At 38.0% G+C, this 24,234-nt stretch overlaps 1 protein-coding gene across 3 annotated transcripts in view; it reads left to right on the top strand.

Annotated features, from left to right (window-relative positions):
* DAAM2 (dishevelled associated activator of morphogenesis 2) overlaps positions 1 to 24,234 on the top strand; it is a 776,135-nt gene that overhangs the window by 366,333 nt on the left and 385,568 nt on the right. For all 3 annotated transcript variants that reach the window (XM_053712672.1, XM_053712673.1, XM_053712671.1), the window contains exon 5: positions 15,608 to 15,702. In XM_053712672.1, coding sequence (XP_053568647.1) covers positions 15,608 to 15,702 — 95 coding nt within the window. The remainder of the gene's footprint in view (positions 1 to 15,607; positions 15,703 to 24,234) is intronic.

The raw sequence follows: 24,234 nt of genomic DNA, 5'->3' as shown, positions 1-24,234 counted from the left end.
GGCAGACAGGGTTATGAAGCAGCGGTCTTTAGACCGCTGCTTCATAACTTGTGTTTCTGGCGAGTCTGAAGACTCGCCAGAAACACGGCCCTTCAAGCTCCATACGGAGCTTGATTAATGGGCCTGGCAGTGTTGTACAGATGTATTTTACTTTGTATTCACTGCTAGTGTTGTAGAAATGTATTTTACTTTGTATTCACTGCTAGTGTTGTACAGATGTATTTTACTTTGTATTCACTACTAGTGTTGTACAGATGTATTTTACTTTGTATTCACTACTAGTGTTGTATAGATGTATTTTACTTTGTATTCACTACTAGTGTTGTACAGATGTATTTTACTTTGTATTCACTGCTAGTGTTGTACAGATGTATTTTACTTTGTATTCACTGCTAGTGTTGTACAGATGTATTTTACTTTGTATTCACTGCTAGTGTTGTAGAAATGTATTTTACTTTGTATTCACTGCTAGTGTTGTACAGATGTATTTTACTTTGTATTCACTACTAGTGTTGTATAGATGTATTTTACTTTGTATTCACTGCTAGTGTTGTAGAGATGTATTTTACTTTGTATTCACTACTAGTGTTGTACAGATGTATTTTACTTTGTATTCACTGCTAGTGTTGTAGAGATGTATTTTACTTTGTATTCACTACTAGTGTTGTATAGATGTATTTTACTTTGTATTCACTACTAGTGTTGTATAGATGTATTTTACTTTGTATTCACTACTAGTGTTGTACAGATGTATTTTACTTTGTATTCACTACTAGTGTTGTATAGATGTATTTTACTTTGTATTCACTACTAGTGTTGTACAGATGTATTTTACTTTGTATTCACTGCTAGTGTTGTAGAGATGTATTTTACTTTGTATTCACTACTAGTGTTGTACAGATGTATTTTACTTTGTATTCACAGCTAGTGTTGTACAGTTGTATTTTACTTTGTATTCACTACTAGTGTTGTACAGATGTATTTTACTTTGTATTCACAGCTAGTGTTGTACAGTTGTATTTTACTTTGTATTCACTACTAGTGTTGTACAGATGTATTTTACTTTGTATTCACAGCTAGTGTTGTATACAGTTGTATTTTACTTTGTATTCACAGCTAGTGTTGTACAGTTGTATTTTACTTTGTATTCACTACTAGTGTTGTACAGTTGTATTTTACTTTGTATTCACTACTAGTGTTGTACAGTTGTATTTTACTTTGTATTCACTACTAGTGTTGTACAGTTGTATTTTACTTTGTATTCACTGCTAGTGTTGTACAGTTGTATTTTACTTTGTATTCACTACTAGTGTTGTACAGTTGTATTTTACTTTGTATTCACTACTAGTGTTGTACAGTTGTATTTTACTTTGTATTCACTACTAGTGTTGTACAGTTGTATTTTACTTTGTATTCACTACTAGTGTTGTACAGTTGTATTTTACTTTGTATTCACTACTAGTGTTGTACAGTTGTATTTTACTTTGTATTCACTACTAGTGTTGTACAGTTGTATTTTACTTTGTATTCACTGCTAGTGTTGTACAGATGTATTTTACTTTGTATTCACTACTAGTGTTGTACAGTTGTATTTTACTTTGTATTCACTGCTAGTGTTGTACAGTTGTATTTTACTTTGTATTCACTACTAGTGTTGTACAGATGTATTTTACTTTGTATTCACAGCTAGTGTTGTACAGATGTATTTTACTTTGTATTCACTGCTAGTGTTGTACAGATGTATTTTACTTTGTATTCACTACTAGTGTTGTACAGTTGTATTTTACTTTGTATTCACTGCTAGTGTTGTACAGTTGTATTTTACTTTGTATTCACTACTAGTGTTGTACAGATGTATTTTACTTTGTATTCACAGCTAGTGTTGTACAGATGTATTTTACTTTGTATTTACAACTAGTTTTGTACAGATTTATTTTACTTTGTATTTACTGCTAGTGTTGTACAGATGTATTTTACTTTGTATTCACTACTAGTGTTGTACAGTTGTATTTTACTTTGTATTCACTGCTAGTGTTGTACAGTTGTATTTTACTTTGTATTCACTACTAGTGTTGTACAGATGTATTTGACTTTGTATTCACAGCTAGTGTTGTACAGTTGTATTTTACTTTGTATTCACTGCTAGTGTTGTACAGATGTATTTTACTTTGTATTCACAGCTAGTGTTGTACAGTTGTATTTTACTTTGTATTCACTCCTAGCTGCCTATTTATCATATGTCTGTCGGACCTGATCCGACAGTGCGGATCAGGTCCGACAGACATCGCTGAATGCGGAGAGCAAAACGCTCTCCGTATTCAGCATTGCACCAGCAGCTCACAAGAGCTGGTGGTGTAACGCCGCCCCCTGCAGACTCGCGGCCAATCGGCCGCCAGCAGGGGGGTGATTTCCATCGATTCCTGTCCGCCTCATCAGAGCAGGCGGACAGGGTTATTGTGCAGCTTTTTTTAGACTGCTGCTCCATAACTTGTGTTTCTGGCGAATCTGAAGACTCGCCAGAAACACGGGCCCACAAGCTCATTATGGAGCTTGATAAATGGGTCCCCTAGTGTTGTACAGATGTATTTTACTTTGTAATCACTACTAGTGTTGTACAGATGTATTTTACTTTGTATTCACTACTAGTGTTGTACAGATGTATTTTACTTTGTATTCACTACTAGTATTGTACATATGTATTTTACTTTGTATTTACTGCTAGTGTTGTACAGATGTATTTTACTTTGTATTCACTGCTAGTGTTGTACAGATGTATTTCACTTTGTATTCATTACCAGTGTTGTACAGCTGTATTTTACTTTGTATTCACTGCTAGTGTTGTACAGATGTATTTTACTTTGTATTCACTGCTATTGTTGTACAGATGTATTTTACTTTGTATTCACTGCTAGTGTTGTACAGATGTATTTTACTTTGTATTCACTGCTAGTGTTGTAGAGATGTATTTTACTTTGTATTCAGTGCTAGTGTTGTACAGATGTATTTTACTTTGTATTCACTGCTAGTGTTGTACAGATGTATTTTACTTTGTATTTACTGCTAGTGTTGTACAGATGTATTTTACTTTTTATTCACTGTTAGTGTTGTAGAGTTGTATTTTACTTTGTATTCACTGCTAGTGTTGTACAGATGTATTTTACTTTGTATTCACTGCTAGTGTTGTACAGATGTATTTTACTTTGTATTTACTGCTAGTGTTGTACAGATGTATTTTACTTTGTATTTACTGCTAGTGTTGTACAGATGTATTTTACTTTGTATTCACTAATAGTGTTGTACAGCTGTATTTTACTTTGTATTTACTGCTAGTGTTGTACAGATGTATTTTACTTTGTATTCACTGCTAGTGTTGTACAGATGTATTTTACTTTGTATTCACTGCTAGTGTTGTACAGATGTATTTTACTTTGTATTCACTGCTAGTGTTGTACAGATGTATTTTACTTTGTATTCACTGCTAGTGTTGTACAGATGTATTTTACTTTGTATTTACTGCTAGTGTTGTACAGATGTATTTTACTTTGTATTCACTGTTAGTGTTGTAGAGTTGTATTTTACTTTGTATTCACTGCTAGTGTTGTACAGATGTATTTTACTTTGTATTCACTGTTAGTGTTGTACAGATGTATTTTACTTTGTATTCACTGCTAGTGTTGTACAGATGTATTTTACTTTGTATTCACTGCTAGTGTTGTACAGATGTATTTTACTTTGTATTGACTGCTAGTGTTGTACAGATGTATTTTACTTTGTATTCACTGCTAGTGTTGTACAGATGTATTTTACTTTGTATTCACTGCTGGTGTTGTACAGATTTATTTTACTTTGTATTCACTGCTAGTGTTGTACAGATGTATTTTACTTTGTATTCACTACTAGTGTTGTACAGATGTATTTTACTTTGTATTCACTACTAGTGTTGTACAGATGTATTTTACTTTGTATTTACTGCTAGTGTTGTACAGATGTATTTTACTTTGTATTCACTGCTAGTGTTGTACAGATGTATTTTACTTTGTATTCACTGTTAGTGTTGTAGAGTTGAATTTTACTTTGTATTCACTGCTAGTGTTGTACAGATGTATTTTACTTTGTATTCACTGCTAGTGTTGTACAGATGTATTTTACTTTGTATTCACTGCTAGTGTTGTACAGATGTATTTTACTTTGTATTCACTGCTAGTGTTGTACAGATGTATTTTACTTTGTATTCACTGCTGGTGTTGTACAGATGTATTTTACTTTGTATTTACTACTAGTGTTGTACAGATGTATTTTACTTTGTATTCACTGCTAGTGTTTGTAGAGATGTATTTTACTTTGTATTCACTAATAGTGTTGTACAGATGTATTTTACTTTGTATTCACTGCTAGCGTTGTACAGATGTATTTTACTTTGTATTCACTGCTAGTGTTGTACAGATGTATTTTACTTTGTATTCACTGCTAGTGTTGTACAGATGTATTTTACTTTGTATTCACTACTAGTGTTGTACAGATGTATTTTACTTTGTATTCACTGCTAGTGTTGTAGAAATGTATTTTACTTTGTATTCACTACTAGTGTTGTACAGATGTATTTTACTTTGTATTCACTGCTAGTGTTGTAGAGATGTATTTTACTTTGTATTCACTACTAGTGTTGTACAGATGTATTTTACTTTGTATTCACTGCTAGTGTTGTAGAGATGTATTTTACTTTGTATTCACTACTAGTGTTGTACAGATGTATTTTACTTTGTATTCACTGCTAGTGTTGTACAGATGTATTTTACTTTGTATTCACTACTAGTGTTGTACAGATGTATTTTACTTTGTATTCACTGCTAGTGTTGTAGAAATGTATTTTACTTTGTATTCACTACTAGTGTTGTACAGATGTATTTTACTTTGTATTCACTACTAGTGTTGTACAGATGTATTTTACTTTGTATTCACTGCTAGTGTTGTAGAAATGTATTTTACTTTGTATTCACTGCTAGTGTTGTACAGATGTATTTTACTTTGTATTCACTGCTAGTGTTGTACAGATGTATTTTACTTTGTAGTCACTACTAGTGTTGTACAGATGTATTTTACTTTGTATTCACTACTAGTGTTGTACAGATGTATTTTACTTTGTATTCACTGCTAGTGTTGTAGAGATGTATTTCTATTTAAGAACGTGCAAGCTGACATGATCCAATATTGCGGGTCATGTCCGCTGCACATCAATAAATGCCGACAGCATATGCTCTCTGCATTTATCATTGCACCAGCAGTTCTGGTGTAATGCTGGTGCAACACCGCCCCTGCAGATTTGCGGCCAGGGGGTTTCAATCAACCCGATTGTATTGGATTTGTGTACGCTGTCTGGCTAAACTACACCTCTTCCTTCTCAGATTCATCCTCAAAACATTTTCTCTTTCTTTTTTCACCTCAGGAGCTTCATTGTACAATTCCCATTTTCCATTCTTTGCCCAAATACCCTCTGTATTTATACACTATACTCAGCACTCTACACTTCCCTTCCTCAAACACTTCCTTCCCTTCCCCTCATCCCACCCACTACTAATTGCCTCACTTTTATTTAATCCCAATAACCTGCAATTCCCACTGCTGATGTGATTTCAAGACATAAATAAAACCTTACTTTCCCATCTCACCACATCCTTATGAATTCTAATCTAGGCCTACAGCCACACAATTCCCATCACTACTAGATGTAAGCACATTTCTGCTCCCATTCACTGCAAACTTACTCTGTTAGATAATTAAGGGATAAATCAGAGAAACTGAATTCTATTTCTTCCCACGTGTGTCTTTATACTCTTCCTTATGAGCATACTGCTACTTTAATATGTATTAATCAAACTCTTGTATCTGCTTTGCTTACCATATGAGATCAACATCCTTTAGGTAAGACAAACTGGAGGCCTAGGGACTATATGTACCCATTGCACTTGTTTTTTCGGCCCTTGGAACAAAGCAGAACTAAATATGTATAACAACATTTTGTGGCTCCAGGAAAAAAAAAAATAAGTAAAAATGTTATTTGGGGACTTCTAGAGGGTGGAGAAACAAGGTGACAACTATGGAGGAGAAACTTACCTGAATCTGGCACTGTTCCACTGGTCATTTTTAGGGGATATATCTGTACTGTGTGTTTAATTCCTATTAATTTACAGTACATGTCATCTACAAGACTTATAAAATATAGATCTGAGCTCTTCATGTGTTAGAATTTTGGTGTGTAAGCACAATAGCCTTTCTACTTGTATATAAGAGCATTAACATAAGATGATCAGTAAGAGAGATCACTTTTACCTTTTGTACTGAAGCATGTCAGTCTCATGACTAAATAATATAACACTGTACATGGCCGTGTAAAAGAAAACAAACCTGTTATTATTAATCACAGTATTAGTGTTAAAGGAACAGTCTAGTCAAAATTAAACTTTCATGATTCAGATAGAGCATGCAATTATAAGCAACTTTCTAATTTACTCCTATTATCAATTTTTCTTCGTTCTCTTGGTATCTTTATTTGAATGTAAGCTTAGGAGCCAGCCCATTTTTGGTTCAGCACCTGGGTAGCTCTTGCTGATTGGTGGCAACCCAGGTGCTGAACCAAAAATGGGCCGGCTCATATCCTTACATTGCTGCTTTTTTTAAATTAAGATACAAAGAGAACGAATAAAAATTGATAATAGGAGTATACTAGAAAGTTGATTAAAATTGCTGCCCTATCTGGATCATGGAAGTGTAATTTTGACTAGACTATCCCTTTAATCACATACTCTTGTACTTTCCTATCTATTTTGATTATGCAGCATTAAAAACCATTCAGACTTGATGAAAGCTATGATTTGCTTTACTGATAGTAGTCATTAGAGGAGCATCTGTGAGTGTGTGTGTTGCGCAAAGACATTAAAGGGACTTAAAGGCATTAAAGGGATTAACATAATAATTTAAAAGCACCGCAGCACATAATGTTTGCACTTACCTCCCAACCTTCATAAAAGTGCTCCTACAGCTCCGAAGAGATTGTCAGAACAGTCAATCCAATGCTGTACCAGCAACCCCTGGGCGAAATAAAGCACACAACTTCTGGTCTACATGTGGCCTAGGATTTGGTGCCACAAGCTTGCCAAGAACACATGACAGGGTTAAAAGGTATAATGTAAAAACATTTATTAAATAGTGAAGTTAGCTTTATGCATTATTTGCTGAAGTGCTTTTGAAACTTTGCATACATTATTAAGGCTTACTGTCCCTTTAAGGGAAAATCAGCCATCTAGTCTTCCCCTGAGATCCAAAAACAATCTAATACAAACCTTGTGAGTTTTCCTTTATTTTTAGTGGTGCTCCCCCTTCTAATCCACTTATTTGCAGTAGCGTAGCTTCTGATAATTCCCTCTCAATTAAAAAAATATTCTGCAGCGTAGGGCCCCTCCCACTCCGCCTCTGTGCCATCCACTCCCTTCCCGCCTTCCCTCCCACACTTCTCACCGCACCAACAGAGATTGTTGCAGACAGTGATACAGACTGTGTCACTCTCTGTAACAATCTGTCAATCTGCCTTCATATGGCACCAGAGCAATAATCATATGAAGGCAGATGCTGGAAGCCCAGGAACAGCAAGTCTTGGCTGTCATTTGACAACCGAGGCTGCTTGGGCCACAGCAGTATGGATAAAGATCTATATTATGCAGTACGTTGGGTTATTACATAAATCTATGTCTATGAGGCAGAAGGAGTTTAATATGAATTAAATGTAATGTAAATACACAAAATGTTTATGTGAATGAGCATTTTGTGCATATCATCAATATTAATTTTAATGTGTACTATTAATATGATTTTAATGCATACTGTGATTTTACATTGTACATTGAAAACACTTTTTTAAAGTGCTTAATTATTGATCTCTGTACTGTAATATGTGCAGACATCCCAACTACCCTGGTCTGCACACTTTCCTGCTCACAGCTCCCCCAGCAGGGCAAATGCCTCAGTTTCTGGGGAAAGTAAAAAATATAATGATTCAGATAGAGCAATTTAGTTAAATCTCTTTCCCATCCCATGAGCGCATACTGAGGTAGGCTCAGGAATGTGCACGTGACGTGATCGCTATATGTATTAGTGTCAATCTCAATCCTGTAGAAGAGGTTATCTAATGATTTTTCTACAAAATTCACCATTAAAGTCTATGGAATTTTTTGTTGATAAATTATATAAATAGTAGATTGTCATCAACCACAATGTTACAAACACTGCTGTCATAAAATGCTGAAGACACATGCAGGTTTCTGAGCCTACCTCAGTATGCTTTCATGGAAGGTGTAAGAAGTAAGTTTGATGACAGAAATAGATTAGAATTGTTTTTATTGTATGCTGTATCTCACAAAATGAGTATTTTGACTTTTATGGCCTTTTAAAGGGACACTGAACCCAATTTTTTTCTTTTGTGATTCTGATAGAGCATGCAATTTTAAGCAACTTTCTAATTTGCACCTATTATCAATTTTTCTTTGTTCCCTTGCTTGCTTTATTTGAAAAAGAAGGCATCTAAGCTATTTTTTTGTTTCAGACTCTGGACAGCACTTGTTTATTGGTAGGTGAATTTATCCACCAATCAGCAAGAACAACCCAGTTTGTTCACTAAAAATGGTACGGCATCTAAACTTACATTCCTGCATTTCAAATAAAGATACCAAGAGAATGAAGACAATTTGATAATATGAGTCAATTAGAAAGTTGCTTAAAATTGCATGCTCTATCTGAATCACAAAAGAAAATTTTTGAGTTCAGTGTCCCTTTAAATTCCATTTGCATTTGGTCTCTTCATTCTACAGAAGTCCTTTCTTTTCATGCACTTTGTCATCCAATACGTTTCCTGCCCATAAAGACAAGGATTCCGTATAGCAGCCATATGCAGGTGACAAAGGGACTGTAAGAAAAGTGTCATGACGGAATGTGAGACCCCAGACAGGAGGGGCAGGAGGTCACTAGCAGCAAATACAGCTGCTACCAGACAACTTTATAATCATTTGTGGTTCAGACAGTTTAGTGTTTGTAACAAAATGTTTTCTGTATAAAACAGATTTCATTATCTCACTCCTTTCATTCCTTGTAAATTATACAGAGAGGAGTCTTCATTTATTCTGTCCAATTCTTCCATTCTGTGCTGATTGACAAGGGAAAGGTCCAGGGAGCAGCTGTGCTAGTTTGCAATGAGATGGGCATATATAGTGCCCAGGGCTTAACTATTTTAATGCATCTGGAACTGGGCACCAGCAGCTGACAATTCGTATGCCCCATGTTTAAACTCTTGTATGCCAGCTATGCTGTACCAGCTGCAGTACATAGTGCCAACGTTTAATCAGCCATTTTAGTGCTTGGTACAAGGTGCCAGCTAAAAAGAAATGATTTAGTGTTAGAGTGCGTATGCGCGCACCTGCTCAGTTAGATGCCTGGTCTGTTACAGTAGCACACAGAGAGGCCAATAAAACCACACTTTCTAGCGGCAGTCGTTTTTTTTTATTCAATTGAGTAAGTTTTACAGATCAGAAAAAGTGACTCAAATTTATAGAACACAATTAAATATTATTAGTGCAATCTTATAAAAAGTAAAGCAAAAGAGGTAATGATATATACAGTACAAAAATACACACAAACTAGACACTGGTTTTGTTCCAAACTTTACAGATACTGTGCTGAATAAACAGTTTTTTTCTTTTTCCTGTCAGCCAGTGATCAACAAATACCTAGTTATTAGTTGTATTTCTTGATAGTTTCACTTTAAATTTACATCAAACCCGGAAAACAGTGATTTTAAAACCAATAAATTTAAACATTGGGAAAAAAATTACTCTGCAAATATGTAGTGTCAAAGGGACACTGAACCCATTTTTTTTCTTTCGTGATTCAGATAGAGCATGACATTTTCAGCAACTTTCTAATTCACTCATATTATCAATTTTTCTTTGTTCTCTTGCTATCTTTATTTGAAAAAGAATGCATCTAAGTTTTTTTTTTGGTTCAGCTCTCTGGATAGCACTTTTTTTATTGGTGGATGAATTTACCCACCAATCAGCAAGAGCAACCCAGGTTGTTCACCAAAAATGGGCCGGCATCTAAACTTACATTCTTGCATTTCAAATAAAGATACCAAGAGAATGAAGAAAATTTTATAATAGGAGTAAATTAGAAAGTTGCTTAAAATGTCATGCTCTATCTGAAGCACAAAAGAAAAAAATTGGGTTCAGTGTCCCTTCAATATAGTGAACAATGTCCAGTATACCCATCATGCCTATAACCAGGAGGTATTCATATTGCAATATGTCCTTTTTTGAACTGCCAGTCACGAATGCATGATCCTGTATGAAAGACCGGTTATGAAGATGCGTCTACTGATAATGACAATTATGTCTATGTAAGTGTGACTTAGAAACAAACATTAACAGATATTTTTACTCACCATTTCTAAATGTTGGGGTCCTGATCTTACTTTTCCTGATGATCCCCTAAGCTGTACTTGATACATATACAGATGTAAATGTGTTTCCTGCCCACAATAGTGATGAATAGAGTTTTAATGAATTGATACCATGTATGCAATGTATGTCTAAAATGTCTCCTGTGGCCACATGTGCAACATAACAAAATTACTCAAAATAGTCTTGGAATACTTTCATAGATATCCAAAAGGACCTTTCAGGGCTTTATCAAACACTTCAGTTATCAAATTTGATAAGTGTAAAATGGTCTTGATACGTTTTGAAAAGTATCTGGAAATGGATTGTGATCACTGAGAAATGTTTGCACCATGTTGAAAATAGAGCTGAAAAGGATATTGTGGCTGCAGGAAATTAATAGCTGAAAATAATCTATTGTGATCGCATTGAAATGAAAAGTGACTTAAATTTAGAATGCAGCTTTGTTTTGTAAAATTAATTTATAGTTTACTGTTCATTGCTTTTTGTGTGTCCCAGAACACAAGTACAACCTTTGCTAACCAGTGACAACTCTGTACATCTATTTGGTGTATGAGCAGGCACTGTTGTTCACACATGGGCAGTAGAAGGTGAAGATAGGTGAAACCACCTACCTACCATTGTCTTTTTAAAAGTTTTTATAGTATTGATTGTGCACAGTTTGTTCCCTCTAATTTGTTAAACAGGTGTATTAATCAAACATATCCAAATAGATTTCTAATCGTAGCTCTATATCTAAGCATACGCACATTTGTATATATTCATATTCTTTTAGGCTCATAATCCATGGATGCTGAGAGGCACCCTATATGTTATAATGCGCAGACATACTGGGTATTTGTCTAATTAATACCTGCACCTAAGCCACAAAGTATTGTGCAAAAACAGATTGAAAACTGTCCTATAAAAATATCCGCTACTAAATGACCAAGTATCTTCACTGCTATGGCAAATAATCATTTTGATTGTAATAATCTTCTTTAAGACAATACAAGGGTGGTGGGATTGTGGGGGTGAATGCTTGTTTATGGAAAACAGTTTAAGCTCCAGTATCTCTGAGTGCAGTGGAACAAGCAAAAACATTTTTTAAAAACAAAAGTAATCAAAATAAATAATATATATTCTGCAATGTTGTTTTATTTAATAAATTAATGGCTAGATTACGAGTTTTTTGTTATGAGCGGCTCGGTGCTAACTTGCAAGTTATTGTCACCGCTCACCTTCCTATAGCGCCGCTATTATAGGTTTTCATAAACCCGGCGTTAGCAGGCTATATGGCAGCGTTGAGCACTGCTTTGAGCTGGTTTTACGTGCTTGTGCACAATTTCCCCATAGACATCAATGGGGAGAGCCAGCTAAAAAAAAGCCTAACACCTGCAATAAAGGAGCGTAAAGCTCCGTAACGCAGCCCCATTGATTCCTATAGGGGAAAGAAAATTTATGTTTACACCTAACACCCTAGCATAAACCTCGAGTCTAAACACCCCTGCCGCCCCGACATCGCCGACACCTACATTACACTTATTAACCCCTAATCTGCCGCCCCAGACATCGCCGACACCTACATTATATTTATTAACCCCTAATTTGCCGCCCCCAATGTCGCCGCCACCTACCTACACTTATTAACACCTAATCTGCAGCCCCCAACGTCGCCACCAGCTACCTACATTTATTAACCCCTAGCCTGCTGCCCCCAATGTCGTTGCTACCTACCTACACTTATCAACCCCTAATCTGCTGCCCCCAATGTCGTCGCTATCTACCTACACTTATTAACCCCTAATTTGCCGCCCCAATGTCTGCGTCACTATACTAAAGTTATTTACCCCTAACCCTAAGTCTAACCCTAACACCCACTAACTTTAATATAATTAAAATAAATCTAAATAAAAATTACAATTAATATCTAAATAATTCCTATTTAAAACTAAATACTTACCTATAAATTAAACCCTAAGTTAGCTACAATATAACTAATAATTACATTGTATCTAGTGTAGGGTTTATTTTTATTTTACAGGCAAGTTTGTATTTATTTTAACTAGGTAGAATAGTTTGTAAATAGTTATTAACTATTTACTAGCTACCTAGTAAAAATAAATACAAATTTACCTGTAAAATAAAACCTAACCTGTCTTACACTAACACCTAACCTTACACTACAATTACATAAATTAAATTAATTAAATACAATTAATTAAATTACAAAAAAAACAAACAATAAATTACACAAAAATAAAAAAGAAATTATAAAATATTTAAACTAATTACACTTAATCTAATAGCCCTATCAAAATATAAAAGTCCCCCAAACATAAAAAAAAACCTAGCCTAAACTAAACTACCAATAGCCCTTAAAAGGGCCTTTTGCAGGACAATGCCCCAAAGAAATCAGCTCTTTTACCTGTAAAAACAAAACAAACAACCCCCCAACAGTAAAACCCACCACCCACACAACCAAAAAAACTCTTTTTCAGCCCAAGCCCTAAGCAAAAAATAAAAAGCACCAAATAAACCCTTAAAAAAACCTAACACTAACCCCCGAAGATCCACTTACAGTTTTTGAAGACCCGACATCCATCCTCAACGAAGCGGCAGAAGTCCTCAGCGAAGCTGTCAGAAGTCTTCATCCAAGCGGGCCGAAGTCTTCATCCAAGCCGGCAGAAGTCTTCATCTAGACGGCATCTTCTATCTTCATCCATCCGGCACAGAGCGGCTCAATCTTCAAGACATCCAGCGTTGAGCATCCTCTTCTTTCGACAGCTAACGAAAACTGAAGGTTCCTTTAAGGGACATCATCCAAGATAGTGTCCCTTGAATTCTATCAGCCAATCGGAATTAAAGGTGAAAAATTCCTATTGGCTGATGCAATCAGCCAATAGGATTGAGCTTCAATCTTATTGGCTGATCCAATCAGCAAATAGGAATGAGCTTGCATTCTATTGGCTGATTGGAACAGCCAATAGAATGCAAGCTCAATCCTATTGGCTGATTGCATCAGCCAATAGGAATTTTTCACCTTTAATTCCAATTGGCTGATAGAATTCTATCAGCCAATCAGAATTCAAGGGACTCCATCTTCATTCTTCGTTAGCTGTCGGAAGAAGAGGATGCTCCACGCCGGATGTCTTGAAGATGGAGCCACTCCGCGCCGGATGGATGAAGATAGAAGATGCCGTCTGGATGAAGACTTCGGCCCACTTTGATGAAGACATCTGCCGCTTCATTGAGGATGGATGTTGGGTCTTCAAAAACTGTAAGTGGATCTTCGGGGGTTAGTTTTAGGTTTTTTTAAGGGTTTATTGGGTGGGTTTTATTTTTAGCTTAGGGTTTGGGCTGAAAAAGAGCTAAATGCCCTTTTAAGGGCAATGCCCATCCAAATGCCCTTTTCAGGGCAATGGAGAGCTTAGGTTTTTTAGATAGGTTTTTATTTTTGGGGGTTTGGTTGTGTGGGTGGTGGGTTTTACTGTTGGGGGGTGTTTGTATTTTTGGTTTACAGGTAAAAGAGCTGATTTCTTTGGAGCAATGCCCCGCAAAAAGGCCCTTTTAAGGGCTATTGGTAGTTTAATTTAGGCTAGGGTTTTTATTTTTATTTGGGGGGGGGGCTTTTTATTTTGATAGGGCTATTAGATTAAGTATAATTAGTTTAAATATTTGATCATTTCTTTTTTATTTTGTGTAATTTAGTGTTTTTTTTTGTAATTTAGTTAATTGTATTTAATTAATGTAATTTATTTAATTGTAGTGTAAGGTTAGGTGTTAGTGTAACTCAGGTTAGGTTTTATTTTACAGGTAAATTTGTATTTATTTTAGCTAGGTAGCTAGTAAATAGTTAATAACTATTTACTAACTAGTCTACCTAGTTAAAATAAATACAAACTTAGCTGTGAAATAAAAATAAAACCTAAGATAGATACAATGTAACTATTAATTATATTGTAGCTAGCTTAGGGTTTATTTTACAGGTAAGTATTTAGTTTTAAATAGGAATTATTTAGGTATTAATTGTAATTTTTATTTAGATTTATTTTAATTATGTTAAAGTTAGGGGTGTTAGAGTTAGAGTTAGATTTAGGGTTAAATTTAGGGGTTAATAACTTTAGTATAGTGGTGGCGATTTTGGGGGCAGCAGATTAGGGGTTAATAACAGTAATGTAGGTTGTGGCGATGTTAGGGACAGCAGATTAGGGGTTAATAATATTTAACTAGTGTTTACAATGCGGGAGTGTGGCGGTTTAGGGGTTAATATATTTATTATAGTGGCGGTGATGTCGGGAGCGGCAGATTAGTGATTAATAATTTTATTTTAGTGTTTGCAATGCGGGAGGGCCTCAGTTTAGGGGTTAATAGGTAGTTTATGGGTGTTAGTGTACTTTTTAGCACTTTAGTTATGAGTTTTATGCTACAGCTTTGTAGCGCAAAACCCATAACTACTGACTTTCAGTTTACGGTATGGATCTTGACGGTATAGGCTGTACCGCTCACTTTTTGGCCGTAACTCGTAATACCGGCGCTATGGAAGTCCCATTGATAAAGGACTTTTTGAAAGCTGCGGTAGTTACGTTGCATTACGGCCAAAAAAGTGTGCGGTACAGTTATTCTGACAAGACTCGTAATACCAGCGGTAGTGAAAAAGAGCCATAACGCTGCTTTTTCACTCATAACGCAAAACTCGTAATCTAGCCGTTAGTATGTTATGGGGATTTAAAATGTAAGGGTACGTTAAACACTAAATACATATATACAGTGTATATATATATATATATATATATATATATATATGCATAGTATTGAGGGTATATTCTTCCTCCCTCAAGTTATGAGTGCTGCCATATTGAAATCCATCTTTTAATACATTCCTGTGCTGACGTTAAGCTCATGTGCAGCAGTTCTCCTTCAGATACCTGCAGACGATCGAGGTTCCAAAATGGCTGCACCCATAATGAGAGGCAGGTGAATTAAATATATTTAGTGTTTAATGTCCCTTTGATTTTGATGTCCCTTTAAGCAAGGACATTTTGCTTTTCTATTTGTTTCTATGATATGCACTCTACATTATGTATTAATCACCATGACTCACGTTAATCCTCTGCCTTCTTGCATAGATGCAGACGCTATATGCCTTCGATGAAGAAGATACACAGATGAGGAATAAAATAGTAGAAGACTTGAAGACAGCACTGCGCACTCAGCCAATGAGGTATTAAATATATGTGCGTTATATGTGCGAGTGTATTTCGCGCCTTTTTGCAGTGTGACGTAAAGAGGTTTATGCTCTAATTATAGATACAGGTCATATTTCTCTTGGACTTCAATGTGTTTAGATGACATAGAGGCATGTTTTTGTTCAGTCATTGGTAATGAGGACTGAGGCGTTGATATCAGTATATTATCTGTAAGATAAGAAAGAAGCCTGTTAAAAAAAACTCTAGCCTGATATCTTAATTTTCTAGACCTAACAAAAAAAAGTGTTATCTTATGGTATCATATTATATCCCTTCTTCTCTCCATATTAATGTCCTTCAGAAATGAGCCTAATGTGGTTCTCTTTGGTAAAGTTGTCTCGATGGCCATAATGTCACAGTTTATTGGTCATTGTTGCCACAATATGGTTACAGAAGTGTTTCCTAGGCATGCATTTTGCAGGCAACTTTTCTGCTGGAGGGTGCGAACATCACTGACTGCCCTGTACTGCCCTAAACAGTTAAGCCTAACCCAACACAGGTTTTCAAACCTGTCCTCAGGCCTCAATAACAGGCCAGGTTTTCAGGATTACTCCTGGGTGAGAACAGGTTAATAACCATAGAACAGGTTAATAACATATTTACTAATTATCTGCTAATTTCACCTTTTCTTTGATTTTCAGATATCCTGAAAATCTTTGTTATTAGGGAGACCTGAGGGCTGGAGGTGAAACCCCCTGCTTTAACTGAATTAGGCACATTTCATTTTGAGTTGTATGTCACTTTAAAAGGCCATTGAGCAAAATAAATAGACTGACAGACAAATATATACAGTATATATACACATACAGCGAGATGAGCGCTCTACCAGAGATGAACAACAGCTTATATATATATATATATATATACAGAAAGAGAAGTGCTCTTCCAGGAATGAACAACAGCTTAGAACCTTGTTCTATGGCGAGCTACCACCTAGGAGCAGCCTCTTTTAGCCCAATTGTGCTTTTTACAGTCTTGTAGTATATCACTCTGATCCAGCCTAATAAGGTCAGTCCAGCCCCAAACACCAGGCAATTCTCCTCTGAACAAGGACATGGCAACCCCAGACAATCGTTTTGGTCTTCTATGGGCCTTGTCAGTGAGTCCACGTCTGGGGTTGCCATTTACTTTGGGTTGGGGTTGCCTGGTATTTCGGGGCTGGACTGACCTTACTAGGCAGGATCAGACTGATATACTTCAGGAAAGTTTTTGCAAAGCACAACTGGGCTAAAAGAGGCTGCTCTTAGGTGGTGACTCACAACAAGGTTCTAAGCTGTTGTTCATTCCTGGAAGAGCACTTCTCTTTCTGTATATATATATATATATATATATATACATATACTGTATATATATATATATATATATATATAAAAATATATATATATATATATATATATATATAGTATATATATAATGAGCAGCAAGTAGGCATGTATATAACATTTTTGCATCCTATTATATAAAGCATCCTATTATATAAAAGGCCAAGTGTGTTTGTCCGAAGCTGTCATGCGCAGTAGAGACAGCACGAGGACAAACACACCTGGCCTTTGAGTCCCTACCTGATCTGCGGCAGAAGTGGGCGTGGCCGGACATGAAGGGACGTGGTCGTTCACGGGGGCGTGAACGGGCGTGGTCATCCCTAAAAGGGGGCGTGACCGGTCGCGGTCGCTCACGCAAGATAGAGGGGATATATTAGAGAGAGAGAGAGGGAGAGAGAGCACAAAAGAGAGGGGGAGAGAGAGAGCACAAAAGAGAGGGGGGAGAGAGCGAGCACAAAAGAGAGGGCACAAAAGAGAGGGCACAAAAGAGAGTGCACAAAAGACAGGGGGGAGAGAGGGCACAAAAGAGAGGGGGGAGAGCACAAAAGAGAGGGGGGAGATCACAAAAGAGAGGGGGGAGAGCACAAAAGAGAGGGGGGGAGAGCACAAAAGAGAGGGGGGGAGAGAGCACAAAAGAGAGGGGGGAGAGCACAAAAGAGAGGGGGGAGAGAGCACAAAAGAGAGGGGGGAGAGAGAGAGCAAAAGAGAGGGGGGGAGAGAGCGCAAAAGAGAGGGGGAGAGAGAGAGCACAAAAGAGAGGGGGAGAGAGAGAGCGCAAAAGAGAGGGGGAGAGAGTGCAAAAGAGAGGGGGAGAGAGCGCAAAAGAGAGCGCAAAAGAGAGGGGGGAGAGAGAGCGCAAAAGAGAGGGGGGAGAGAGAGAGCGCAAAAGAGAGGGGGAGAGAGAGAGCGCAAAAGAGAGGGGGAGAGAGAGAGCGCAAAAGAGGGGGGAGAGAGAGAACTCAAAAGAGAGGGGGAGAGAGTGCAAAAGAGAGGGGGAGAGAGCACAAAAGAGAGGGGGAGAAAGAGAGCAGAAGAGGGGGGATAAAGAGAGGGAGATAGACAGCAAAAGAGAGGGGGGAGAGAGAGCGCAAAAGAGAGGGGGGAGAAAGAGAGCGCAAAAGAGAGGGGGAAGAGCGCAAAAGAGAGGGGAGAGAAAGAGAGCGCAAAAGAGAGGGGAAAGAGCGCAAGAGAGAGGGAAGAGAGCGCAAAAGAGAGGGGGGAGAGAGCACAAAAGAGAGGGGGGAGAGAGCACAAAAGAGAGGGGAGAGAGAGAGAGCGCAAAAGAGAGGGGGAGAGAGCGCAAAAGAGAGGGGGGGAGAGAGCCCAAAAGAGAGGGGGAGAGAGAGCACAAAAGAGAGGGGGAGAGAGAGAGAGCACAAAAGAGAGGGGGAGAGAGAGAGCACAAAATAGAGGGGGGAGAGAGGGGTGAGAGAGCACAAAAGAGAGGGGGAGAGAGAGAGTGCAAAAGAGAGGGGGAAGAGAGAGAGCGCAAAAGAGAGGGGGAGAGAGCACAAAAGAGAGGGGGGAGAGAGAGAGTGCAAAAGAGAGGGGGGAGAGAGAGAGCTCAAAAGAGAGGGGGGAGAGAGAGAGCTCAAAAGAGAGGGGGAGAGAGAGAGCAGAAGAGGGGGGATAAAGAGAGGGAGAGAGACAGCAAAAGAGAGGGGGAGAGCGCAAAAGAGAGGGTGGAGAGTGCAAAAGTGAGGGGGGGGAGAAAGAGTGCGCAAAAGAGAGGGGAGAAAGAGAGCGCAAAAGAGAGGGGGAAGAGCGCAAAAGGGAGAGGGAGAGAGAGCGCAAAAGAGAGGGGGAGAGAGAGCGCAAAAGAGAGGGGAGAGAGAGAGCAAAAGAGAGGGGGGAGAGAGAGAGCGCAAAAGAGAGGGGGAGAGAGAGAGCGCAAAAGAGAGGGGGAGAGAGAGAGCTCAAAAGAGAGGGGGAGAGAAAGAGCAAAAGAGAGGGGGGAGAGAGAGCAAAAGAGAGGGGGGAGAGAGAGAGAGCAAAAGAGAGGGGGAGGGAGAGAGCGCAAGTGGTGGGACCGCTGTACTGCAAAAAATGGCCCATGTGAACGGCTTTAGGACTATTTTTTATTATATTTCAGTAGTATAAAGTCCATTTAAATTGGAATGTTGCAAAAGAGAGGGGGGAGAGCGCAAAAGAGAGGGGGAGAGAGAGCGCAAAAGAGAGGGGAGAGAGAGCGCAAAAGAGAGGGGGAGAGAGAGCGCAAAAGAGAGGGGAGAGAGAGAGAGCAAAAGAGAGGGGGGAGAGAGAGAGCGCAAAAGAGAGGGGGAGAGAGAGTGCAAAAGAGAGGGGGAGAGAGAGCGCAAAAGAGAGGGGGAGAGAGAGAGCGCAAAAGAGAGGGGGAGAGAGAGAGCGCAAAAAAGAGGGGGAGAGAGAGAGCTCAAAAGAGAGGGGGAGAGAGAGAGCAAAAGAGAGGGGGGATAGAGAGCAAAAGAGAGGGGGGAGAGAGAGAGAGCAAAAGAGAGGGGGAGGGAGAGAGTGCAAGTGGTGGGACCGCTGTACTGCAAAAAATGGCCCCTGTGAACGGCTTTAGGACTAGTTTTTATTATATTTCAGTAGTATAAAGTCCATTTAAATTGGAATGTTGCTAATATATATGTATTACAATACTGACATTCTGACTTTATTTTAATAAACCTTATAAAGACATTGATATAATAATTACATATTTTATGATGTCCCCATCAGTAATGGTCAGAGGATAATTATAGTAGCTTACTTATTTCATCTTATGTGGGAAACAGACCTATTATTAGTCAGTTATGCTGGAATAATGTAATTAATGTTCACAGATAATTTGAAGAATTCTGTTGCAGCTCGATAAAATGTTTCTTTTGTCTGCTGAATGAAAGTGTCATTATCATCTGATTATCAGAGGGCAAATAGATTTCTGGCCCATTAAACCAATCAGAATAACTAGACAGAAAATAATGCCACTTGAAGAGATTTATTTAAACAGACAATTCTCTATGTCTAAGGACCTTTTGACAGCTGTGGTATTGGGGTGGAGTTTAGGGCTCTGAGAACTAAAACCATCACTGGTATAAACTTACAATAAACTGAGTTTAAGGGATAGTAATATCAAAATGAATTGTTCTAGTCTAGATAGAGGGGTCTTATTATCAAGCTCCAAACGGCTCGCCAGAAACACAAGTTATGCTCCATAACCTGTCCGCCTGCTCTGAGGCGGCGGACAGAAATCAACCCGACCGAATACGATCAGGTTGATTGACACGCCCTGCTAGCGGCAAATCTGCAGGGGGCGGCATTGCACCAGAAGTTTACAAGAGCTGCTGGTGCAATGATAAATGCCAACAGCGTATGCTGTCTGCATTTATCGATGTGCGGCGGACATGATTTGCTATAGCGGATCATGTCCGTCCGCACAATGATAAATGGACCCCACAGAATACAATTTTAAAAAACATTCAAATTTACTTCTGTTATCAATTTTGCGTTGTTTTTTTTAATCTTTTGTTGAAGGGTAAAATAAGATGGTCTCATAGGTGCTCAGGAGCGTGAATGTGTCTTTAACACTCTATGACAGAATTTTCTGCAATTTTGTGTAACATTATTAGAAACATTGTTCCAAACTATTGCCATAGAGTGGTAAAGACACATGCACACTCCTGAGCACATATGAGCCCACCTAATTATACCCTTCAGCAAAGGATACAAAGAAAACAAAGCAAATTTGATAATAGATGTAAACTGGAAAGCTGTTTAAAATGACATGCTCTCTCTGAATCCAAGTTTTATTTTGACATTAATATCCCTTTAAGAGGAAAGATGAATTTTGAAGGTAAATAAAAGTAAAAATGTAATTTTGGTGCTAAATAGACGGCTCTGCGAATGTACAGCTGTATCATGCTTTGTAAGGTAATGCAACTCCCAGAGCTTTCTGCTGATCTTCTAACATGTAGGTGCCGCTTTATCAAGGGACAAATGGCCCCTGATGCCCCTGTTTCCGCGCGAGCCTTCAGGCTCGCCGGAAACAGCAGTTATGAAGCAGCGGTCTTAAGACTGCTGCTCCTTAACTGGTCAGCCACCTCTGAGGCTGCGGACATCAATCCGCCCGATCCTATACGATCGGGTTGATTTACACCCCTTGCTAGCAGCAGATTGCCCACAAATCTGCAGAAGGCGGCATTGCACAAGCAGTTCACCAGAACTGCTTGTGCAATCTTAAATGCTGACAGCGTATGCTGTTGGCATTTAGCAATGTCTGGCGGACATGATACGCTACAGTTCCTGTTAGCGATATATGGCTACTAAACCTGTAAATCATACCATAGGCCTGTATTATCTGCAAGTTAAAACAGCCGGTCTGTAGTACCTGTCAGCTACACCCTGTCTGAAATATCTGTCAGCTATAGAAGCCTTCCTGTTCGCTTGCAATATCTGTCAACCATACCCTGCCTGTAGTATCTCTCAGCCATACTTACTTGTCTGTAGTACCTGTCAGTCATATTAGTCTGTGTGCAGTATCTGTCAGTTATATTAGTCTGTGAGTATTATCTGTCAGTCATATTAGTCTGTGTGTAGTACCTGTCAGTCATATTAGTCTGTGTGTAGTATCTGTCAGTCATATTAGTCTGTGTGTAGTACCTGTCAGTCATATTAGTCTGTGTGTAGTATCTGTCAGTCATATTAGTCTGTGTGTAGTATCTGTCAGTCATATTAGTCTGTGTGTAGTATATGTCAGTCATATTAGTCTGTGTGTAGTATATGTCAGTCATATTAGTCTGTGTGTAGTATCTGTCAGTTATATTAGTCTGTGTGTAGTACCTGTCAGTTATATTAGTCTGTGTGTAGTACCTGTCAGTCATATTAGTCTGTGTGTAGTATCTGTCAGTTATATTAGTCTGTGTGTAGTACCTGTCAGTCATATTAGTCTGTGTGTAGTATATGTCAGTCATATTAGTCTATGTGTAGTATATGTCAGTCATATTAGTCTGTGTGTAGTATCTGTCAGTTATATTAGTCTTTGTGTAGTACCTGTCAGTCATATTAGTCTGTGTGTAGTACCTGTCAGTCATATTAGTCTGTGTGTAGTATATGTCAGTCATATTAGTCTGTGTGTAGTATCTGTCAGTCATATTAGTCTATGTGTAGTATATGTCAGTCATATTAGTCTGTGTGTAGTATATGTCAGTCATATTAGTCTGTGTGTAGTATCTGTCAGTTATATTAGTCTGTGTGTAGTACCTGTCAGTCATATTAGTCTGTGTGTAGTATCTGTCAGTTATATTAGTCTGTGTGTAGTACCTGTCAGTCATATTAGTCTGTGTGTAGTATATGTCAGTCATATTAGTCTATGTGTAGTATGTCAGTCATATTAGTCTGTGTGTAGTACCTGTCAGTCATATTAGTCTGTGTGTAGTATCTGTCAGTCATATTAGTCTGTGTGTAGTATCTGTCAGTCATATTAGTCTGTGTGTAGTATATGTCAGTCATATTAGTCTCTGTGTAGTATCCGTCAGTTGTAATTAATAATAATTATTACTGGCTATTGGGCTCTGGCCTTATTGTTTAACCTTTGTTCTGCTTTCCTTCTGAATACTTTAGTTAGCTTAATAAAGCATATGTTAGGCCTGATCTGTTGATTTACCTCTAGCTAGCATTTCAGTGACCTGCAGAAGACAGGTGTAATACATATAAATATTTATCTAATAACAGTCTGCTTTATCCTGTCTTAACTCTGAACTTGGCATCTCATATTCATTATATGGGCAGTATTTAAAGGTTTAAAGGGACACGTGAAATGTGACAATCTTGGAATTTAGAAAATAAGGATACATTAGCATTTTAAATAGAATTATATTCTGAACTCCAGTATATAATTTTACATTTATTTCCTCATAAAGGGGCATTGACGCTGAAATTAAAAAAAAAAATGTATTCTATTAGTGAATGCAACTTTTATCTCGATAAAATTGAAATAAATGTTACATTTTTCACTGATGTCATTGTCGGTGACAATAAGTTGCAGGAACTGAATATGCATTCTCGCCAGTCTGTAACTGGTTTTAATGTAAAGGTTTTCCACCAATAATATTAATTTATGAAATATGCGCAATTTATTTTACAGACCCAAATACAGGGAGTGCAGAATTATTAGGCAAGTTGTATTTTTGAGGATTAATTTTATTATTGAACAACAACCATGTTCTCAATGAACCCAAAAAACTCATTAATATCAAAGCTGAATAGTTTTGGAAGTAGTTTTTAGTTTGTTTTTAGTTATAGCTATTTTAGGGGGATATCTGTGTGTGCAGGTGACTATTACTGTGCATAATTATTAGGCAACTTAACAAAAAACAAATATATACCCATTTCAATTATTTATTTTTACCAGTGAAACCAATATAACATCTCAACATTCACAAATATAAATTTCTGACATTCAAAAACAAAACAAAAACAAATCAGTGACCAATATAGCCACCTTTCTTTGCAAGGACACTCAAAAGCCTGCCATCCATGGATTCTGTCAGTGTTTTGATCTGTTCACCATCAACATTGCGTGCAGCAGCAACCACAGCCTCCCAGACACTGTTCAGAGAGGTGTACTGTTTTCCCTCCTTGTAAATCTCACATTTGATGATGGACCACAGGTTCTCAATGGGGTTCAGATCAGGTGAACAAGGAGGCCATGTCATTAGATTTTCTTCTTTTATACCCTTTCTTGCCAGCCACGCTGTGGAGTACTTGGACGCGTGTGATGGAGCATTGTCCTGCATGAAAATCATGTTTTTCTTGAAGGATGCAGACTTCTTCCTGTACCACTGCTTGAAGAAGGTGTCTTCCAGAAACTGGCAGTAGGACTGGGAGTTGAGCTTGACTCCATCCTCAACCCGAAAAGGCCCCACAAGCTCATCTTTGATGATACCAGCCCAAACCAGTACTCCACCTCCACCTTGCTGGCGTCTGAGTCGGACTGGAGCTCTCTGCCCTTTACCAATCCAGCCACGGGCCCATCCATCTGGCCCATCAAGACTCACTCTCATTTCATCAGTCCATAAAACCTTAGAAAAATCAGTCTTGAGATATTTCTTGGCCCAGTCTTGACGTTTCAGCTTGTGTGTCTTGTTCAGTGGTAGTCATCTTTCAGCCTTTCTTACCTTGGCCATGTCTCTGAGTATTGCACACCTTGTGCTTTTGGGCACTCCA

This window comes from Bombina bombina, chromosome 4 (assembly GCF_027579735.1).
Source record: "Bombina bombina isolate aBomBom1 chromosome 4, aBomBom1.pri, whole genome shotgun sequence".
Lineage (NCBI taxonomy): Eukaryota > Metazoa > Chordata > Amphibia > Anura > Bombinatoridae > Bombina > Bombina bombina.
The sequence above is the reverse complement of the archived record's forward strand: the minus strand, read 5'-3'. Positions and strand labels throughout refer to the sequence as shown.